Source organism: Montipora foliosa, chromosome 12 (assembly GCF_036669935.1).
Source record: "Montipora foliosa isolate CH-2021 chromosome 12, ASM3666993v2, whole genome shotgun sequence".
NCBI lineage: Eukaryota > Metazoa > Cnidaria > Anthozoa > Scleractinia > Acroporidae > Montipora > Montipora foliosa.
In genome coordinates this window covers 32,523,549-32,531,048 of record NC_090880.1, presented here as the reverse complement: position 1 = coordinate 32,531,048, position 7,500 = coordinate 32,523,549, and the positions used below count along the sequence as shown (strand labels likewise).

The following is a 7,500-nucleotide window of genomic DNA, read 5'->3' as shown; positions in this document are numbered from 1 at the left end:
GAAGTGAAACAAAAGATTAGACCGCAGTGCTTTGCGACGACGTCGTGGCAAGGGTCATTCATTTTCCCACCCATTGGGTGGGGTGGGAGGGAAAGTCTTCGACATTCCTGTCCACCACCACAGATGACTTATTGGCTGACATACAATAGATTTTGTCGGTCAAATCCAGTCTCAGGTTGAATCCGTTTTTACGTAGGTTAAATTAATGAAGATAACAATGATCTTACAAAACCAAATCCAGCAAATGACTGTCAGGCAAGGTACCAACAAGCAAGAGAATTTTCACTCATAATCTGAAGAAGTTTCCAAGACGTGGCATCGAAAACAAATTTGTTCGTACTTATTGACAATTTATGTTCCAATGAAGCTTCAATAGGATTTCAGCTGTGCCACTGACTGAATTAGTTCTGGTTAACAAAATTATTTCAGTCCTCGAAATCAACTTTTTTGGAATCACGGAAACGATACAGTCTGAATAAATGAGACTAAATGAAGACTGAGTAGTTCTTTTAATACTAAAAATCTTCCGGTTCGAAACGAACTGATATCAATGTACTCACCTCTGAAAAAGCGGGTTGGAATCACGTTCAAACTGAGTAACTGACTGTGAGTCCCTTACCTTCCTGTCGTTTTTTATTAATAATGACAGAAACCCATAAGGGTTGAAACGTGTAACGCGCGTTCACAGCTTCCGCATATTCAGTGCGAACTGATTGGTTGAATGTTTCAGTGCTAAGTACCATATTTGGAAACCCCTCGCTCTTGTTGTTCCAAATATGGTACTTAGCAAATTGAATATTCAGAAGCTTGTTTCCCAGAACACAAGGGGCCGTTACACGTTTCAACCCTTATGGGTTTCTGATATTGATGATAGTTGTCTACAAATAAATAAGTTTCGTATCATTATCATTATTTTACACTGACCAGCTAAGGCTAGTGGAGAGGTTTCAAAGCCCAACGTCACTGACGTCGAGCTACTGTAGCTACCAAATGGGCCACAACCTTGTCTCGACAAAATTCGCTCCACAACCCGTGGGGTAGGAATAAAATCTCAAGTGACATCATATATGATCCCTGGGGCATTCCCCCAAATTTCATGGTTCCATTCTGCTCAGCAAACATCATTGTGCAACCAACCGACAAGGGCAACTTTATTTGGAAAGCTAGTGAGATGAAAGTAAGACTAGAGTTTTTCTCTTTCCTACTCAGTCTTATCATCATTATCATTATCAGTCTTATTGTTACATAATTATTAACGATGAAGTTTGAAAGTTCCGTAAAATTACTGAATTGATAGAGATTTACGACGCACGAGAAGCGAAGAAGAAGTGATAACACACAATGCTGCAAACTACAACAAAAATAACCAGACCAAGTCCAATCGTCTCTTTTTCAATGATCTCTTTTATCGATCGAATTTCATCCCATTGCTTCTCACCATCTGCAGAAAGCCCTTGCAATGTCAGGTAATTCTGTACATAGTCAGTATCTCGGCTTTCTTGACTCTTCTTGATCAAAGCAATTTCCCTCCGCACACCTTGAAAACCATAGGACATTGAATGTTGCAATCTGTTCTTGTCATTCTGTACATCAAGTTTCAGTTCTTGAAACTCTTCATCTAAAGTATCAACTTCAGATTGTAATGCCAATTCTTCTCCTGGAAGATCGTTTATGGTGTTTTCTAACTCAAACACTTTACTTCGTAGCTGTTGAACAAACCTGTTGCTTAGCCGGATTGATCCCGATAAATCTTTGATTTCTGAGGCTAAAGATATATCGGGATCAGTGTTCCCAATGCTGGCTTGAATTTCCTTAATATTGTTAAAGTTGACAGCTAACAAGACTTGAAATTCTTGAAGTCTTTTACAAGCCAGTGCTAAGTGAGCTTCTGTGTTTTCTTTTACGTGTTGCTCGAGAGCTCCTCGCTGAACCTTCGCCAAAAAAAATTATACAACACCATTTTAATATCTTTAAGTGACACATCAAATAAGTTGATTAAACCTCAAAAGTATTTATTTCCTTCCTTTGGTGCTAAGTTAAAATCTGTAATTTGATTGATTTTACTAGTTTAAGCAAAGATATTAAATAAGAAAATAACTTACTTTTAGTGCGCAGCCAACATAGGCATATGTACAGTCACCCATAGTGTGAGAACAAAATTCTTTGAGGTGGACATTCATCTGTAGATTTTGAATTAAAATTATCATTCTTGAAAGAATATACTTCACTAAGTTAAATGCGATTTGCCAGATATACCGTCACAGAATTCAATGGAAAAGAGAAGTAAAACTTCCCAAGCCCATGTGCTGTAGGAAAGTATCCTACCAGATTTCAAGGGCAAAGCGAGTTTGTATGCAGTTGTGAGGTTATATAGTTACTCCACAGATACTTCTGTGTGATTTTGCGTGGGATAAGATTAGATCAACGTTTTTATCCACGCTAGCTTAGTTCAACACAAACCTGATTTTCAACTGGAGGGTGCCTTATAAAGTAAATGAAAATACCAAAAATTACAATTCAATTTAGCTAATTATGAAGCAGTATATTAATTTATCGAAAAATATCATACAGTATAATATTTTACGTTAATTGCTTATACCGAAAGCGCGTGTCAACAATTGTTTCTGATTGGCTAAGAGGGACATGCAGACTTTTTTCAAACAGTCACAAAGCGAAGATGTGTCAAACTGTATCACATTTTATCACTCAGTGGAAGAAAACCACATGAACAGTGGCAAATCAGTGCTCACAGTGAGATTGTACCTTATCACGGGGAATTTCTTCCTCTCCACACTTCTGGGGACAAGACATCGGGTACTTCGTGCATTCATCAAAATGATCCTTGGAAATTAAACAACCAAATCACCAATTACACCTGTAACTTTTTCCTTTACAGAAGTCTAAATTTCGTCGTCAATAATTGTCGTGTAACCATCCGTAATGAGGCCTTTGAGGCAGTAAACCCTTATCGAGTGTCTTGTAGGTACAGAGTAACCCTATTTCGCCGTGGGCTTTGTTATGGCAGCGTCAAGTGTAAATAGTTTGCTCTCTCATTTTGTTGACCTTAAAATTTTCGTAATTAGCTCCAAAATTGACATACTAGATATTAACTAAATAAAGCTAGACAATTGAATCAACGATCTTGAGATTTGAAGCAGTTAGGAAAGATCGCCGCGGTGATGGGAGTATCCATTTATTTATTGAATATATAAATTGTCCGGTCTGGGATGACCTCGGCAATGACCAACTTGAAAGCCTTGTCATCGAAATTATCACACCAAACTCCAGACCTTTTATGGTAACTGTGTGATACAGGCCCCTTAGCTCCGCTCTGAATATTTTTTGTCGATTTCAATTCTTAGTGGATGATTTTGATTCTTCTAAACAAAAAGGATTTTTCAGACTTGCCAGTTGATCTAAACTGTAACATAATGCACGATCGGTCAACAATCCTAATTCATAAATAACGAACACACCTGACACATACGGACTGAGTCAATTGGCCATTTCCGAGTTAATTTCTGCCTCCTCTTCAAAGCGAGTCTAAGTGCGAAGTTTTTCTTATAGTTTTCATTTATATGTAAAGTAGAACGAACTACTATCACAAAACCTTCACACTTTGACTCGCTTTGAAGAGGAGACAGACATGAAACTCGAAAATGGCCTATTGATTTCTGAACAAACTAGGATTACTCCCACCTCAAGAAAGTTGATTGATCTAAGCATAACCAGTTCAAATTCTGTTTAGTTCGTCTTAGTACTAGTGATTATTTCGCACTGGTCTTCAGGACCGTTTAAATTGAAGTAGTGGTAGAAGTAGTAGCAACAGAAGAACTGCCTAATCAGGATTGGTTAGTTTTTCCTTTCCCAGCCGCAAAATAAACTTAAAATTCTTTGGAAAGAATTCAACTGAGGCCAACGCTACCGTGTGCATATGATGGATGAAGAACCTTCTCTCCATACGCATACACACGCTGCTTGGGACAACATTCCTTTAAAATTCTTTGTTCATCAGAAAATCTTGGCTCATACCCTCTATGATAAGTATAGGAAATCGTATGAACTTAATCGTGCATTTCGTGATTTATGGGCTCGAGTGATGTTCTGAAAGTCTTCAAAATTGCACGAGCCCTAGCAGACCCACCCTGCGAGAAGAGCCTCCTTTGGTCTTTTCTTTACTGAGGAGGAGGAAAGGAGGTTCTGCCTGAATCGCTACAACTCTTTGACGCTGTCTAAGGCCTAACTTCTGGACTAGTCCATCTTGTTTTCTCTCGTTTAACTGGTTTTTTCCAGTGCGAGCATCCGTTTAGGGATAAAACCGATGGTTACTATTGAGCCCGCTGTACCGCGAAAAACCCAGATGGCGGCGAGATCTTGCATATTAGGTTTGGATTCGAGACTGTATCCCGGCAGCATGCAGCATATACTCAATAAAGATCTTACTCGATTCATGCAGAGTCTTTCTCGAAAACGCCAAAATCGAGCAAGCAAAAGAAAGGCTTTGCTAGCGGAGTGTAGTAGACCGTAGTAGAGTGTAATTTGAGAACTTTCAAAACAGTACGAGTGACCATAAATCGCTACGAGAAAGTTCATACGATTTTTTATTTATTATTTACTCCATTGTTTTGTTTCCACAGCAACTTCCGTATTGCACTTTACAACTTATTCATACATTCGTCATTAACCAATCAGAAACGCGATATTCTATTGAGTATATAATAAATTAATTTATGTTATCTTTGCCTGTCTCTTGAAAAAAATAAATCTGGTTTCGCAGTATTCACATATGACTTCCCGCTTTGGGCATTCCTGGGTCATGTGTTTCTGCAGATCCTTTTTTAACGGGGCTTCTGTACAATGCATATTCAGACACTTCACTCCAATGAAACTGCAACCAGCTTCGTGCGTCTAAAAAAACAATTGATTACGTTTTAATTATCAGGGTCCCCTCAGGAGGGGAGAGTCATTTTGAAGTTATTGGTAATAGTTAGTCTGTTTAACCTATTTACCCCTGAAGTTTTTCCACCAATCAGAAAGTCGCCTGCCTGCCAAGTACGAAATACAAAATACAATTTCGACGGGTGCTAAGTCATGGACAAACGACGCGGACCAGTGATCCAGCCGTCATTTGGGAGGAGGATGTTAACTGCACTCCCAAAAGGACTGGAAATCGAGCCTACCCCTGAAGGGGCCACCATCTACAAGTCTCACTCTCAGGGGGGTGGGGCTTAAAGAAATTTCTTCGTCAGCTTGAAGAATTTCAGAAATTGATAGCGAAAAGTTACCTTCGACTAACTATTCGCTTCTCGAATCTGGAATGCCAAAAATTGTAAATGTAACCCTTTCGGAAACTTAAAGGACTATTTTCGTCCTGGTTGCGGATATTTGAAGTGATGCTACAGTAGCTTGATTGTTTTCGAAAAACCTCGAAAAGTCTAGTGGATGGCCAGGCGTAAATGTCGAGATTTGTGTGTGCAACTTTAATGCAATCCTAACAACTTAAGTTCGGGTGCGCCGAAATCCTTTCCGCAGAATGAAGTACTTTCAGAGGGGAAACGAAAACGAATATCAAGAAGCGATCGAGAGATCGATTGTTTTGTGTCACCGAAAGCGGAAGCGACGACGTACCGAGCAATCCACCAATAAACGAAAAAAGAAATTATGCACCCAAAAAAATTCACGTTGATTTCAAAGGCAGCCCTGTGTTTTTAAATTATGGGCGACAAGAAAGAAACCCATTTTTTTTTCTGAACGCACAGTTGAAACAAATATTCCACTTTGAAGTCAAAATAAAAGCCACTCGCCTCTACAATTCTGAGTTCACCAGTCCAATCGCATCCGTTTGAGTGATGAGGACATCTCACAATAAAATTCAAAATGGTCCTTGAAATTGCTAAATCTGGATAAATGTCCTGTTTTAAGTCAAGATATCAGATATACTTAATTCGACCTTGCACTTTTTACAGCGCATGAAATAAAAATTGGAACTTTGAGATAGGTACCGTAAAGTCTCGTGTATAAACCGCATATTTTTGCTTTAAGTTTTGGGTCAAAAATCGCGGGTGCGGCTTATACAGGAGACCATTGCTTTCAGAAGGAGTAAACTGGCTTGTAGGGGTCACAAATTGAACTAAAAAACCTTCAGTAACTAAAGATAAACATATTGAAACCTGTTGTTAATCACTGATTTCGGTAGAAGTGGTGGCTCCCAAAGGAGCCGTTTGTTTGCATCTTCAGGTTTTAAACCCGAATCTTGCTCGCCAGTAGTTCTTTCAAGGAAGGATTACGTTTTTGCAAACGTTGGCCGTGAAGAACTTATATTTCAACAGACTTAACTGATTAGGGTGTTTCATTTGCACTTTGTTTGAGCAGTTAAACTCTAACTGGCATGGAATCTCCATTCCTCCGCACAGCTGCTTACTGGACCTCGAAACTTAATCAAGGAGAAGTAAATTTATCCATGTGGCCATCGCCGGAGTTTGAGTGTGACTGATGCCGGAGAAGTGTGATTTTGTCGGCGAGATGTGAGGTAAGCTAGAAATTATTTGCCAGCCTCTCCTTTATTTAGGTACGAGTGACAACCCGGGAATTTGAGAGGTCGCTTAAATCGCATTTAATCAGGCAAATAACGACACAAAAACCGAGAAAGTCACCACGACAATAACGTACAGCTTTTTTATTGAGAACTTTTGCGGGTAAATATCTTTTTCAGTTTGTTATTTCCAGTTTGTTATCGAGATCATACAAATCCTTATAATTTTTCACCCTCCGAGTCTGGGCTGCCTGTGTGCACAGCTGATACGAAAGCGAACGTTTCCATGTCCAGACTTCCCTCGTTAAATGACGGAAACCAAGGAAACGTTTTTTTTTTTTCGTGCAAATTCTATCGTTTTCATTTCAACTGTGGACTTTAGCATTGAAGATAACTGTTGTCAGTCACAGGGATTGGGGAAATTGATTAAAAAGAAGCTTTTAAAAGATAAATTGCTTTTTGGAGTTCTTATTTTTTCCAAAATCATGCTTCAAAGTTGGGGGTGCGGCTTATACACGAGTCTTTACGGTACTTTCTATGAACACTGTTCCCTACAGTGGATAACAGTAGATAAGAAGATAAGGAGTGAAAGACAATCAGATATGGTAATTATCAGCCCTTATCAATGGGACACGACCCTTCAGTAATATCAACGAAAAAGATTACTTACGGTTCGAGAACGCGGATTAAGGTGAGAACGGTCCAGGGGACACAGTTTTCTTTTCCTAAAAATAGTTCAAAATGTAAGTCTTTTTAAAGAAAAAGATTAACAGAACGGGATTTGTCATAGATATCTCAGTGTCGTTGGCAAATTAATCCAGATCTCTGGAAGGACGCGCAAAAGAATTCGAAAATGTAATTTTTGTTTCTTTGCAGCTCAATGCCCAATATAGCGATAAGAGGGTAAAAACATTGCTTTCATCGCCAAAACTGAGCAAAATAGCCAGTTGGAGACTGGATGTGGGTAT

At 39.1% G+C, this 7,500-nt stretch overlaps 2 protein-coding genes across 3 annotated transcripts in view; one reads left to right on the top strand and one right to left on the bottom strand.

Annotated features, from left to right (window-relative positions):
* The window catches only part of LOC137979365 (TNF receptor-associated factor 6-like), a 7,987-nt gene extending 7,491 nt beyond the window's left edge, over window positions 1–496 (top strand). Inside the window, exon 7 of the mRNA XM_068826605.1 lies at window positions 1–496. This exon is cut by the window's left edge and continues 874 nt beyond it. The gene's annotated coding sequence lies outside the window, so the exon portion shown is untranslated.
* A 625-nt stretch (window positions 497–1,121) lies between these two features.
* Window positions 1,122–7,500, bottom strand: part of LOC137979364 (TNF receptor-associated factor 6-like) — a 13,157-nt gene continuing 6,778 nt past the window's right edge. Inside the window, exons 2-7 of one of the 2 annotated variants that reach the window (XM_068826603.1) lie at window positions 7,203–7,257; window positions 5,805–5,912; window positions 4,744–4,908; window positions 2,764–2,841; window positions 2,103–2,180; window positions 1,122–1,931 (exon numbers count right to left, since the gene is read on the bottom strand). In XM_068826603.1, coding sequence (XP_068682704.1) covers window positions 1,302–1,931; window positions 2,103–2,180; window positions 2,764–2,841; window positions 4,744–4,908; window positions 5,805–5,912; window positions 7,203–7,257 — 1,114 coding nt within the window. In that variant the 3' untranslated portion in view covers window positions 1,122–1,301. The remainder of the gene's footprint in view (window positions 1,932–2,102; window positions 2,181–2,763; window positions 2,842–4,743; window positions 4,909–5,804; window positions 5,913–7,202; window positions 7,258–7,500) is intronic. The other variant, XM_068826604.1, reaches the window with a different exon arrangement.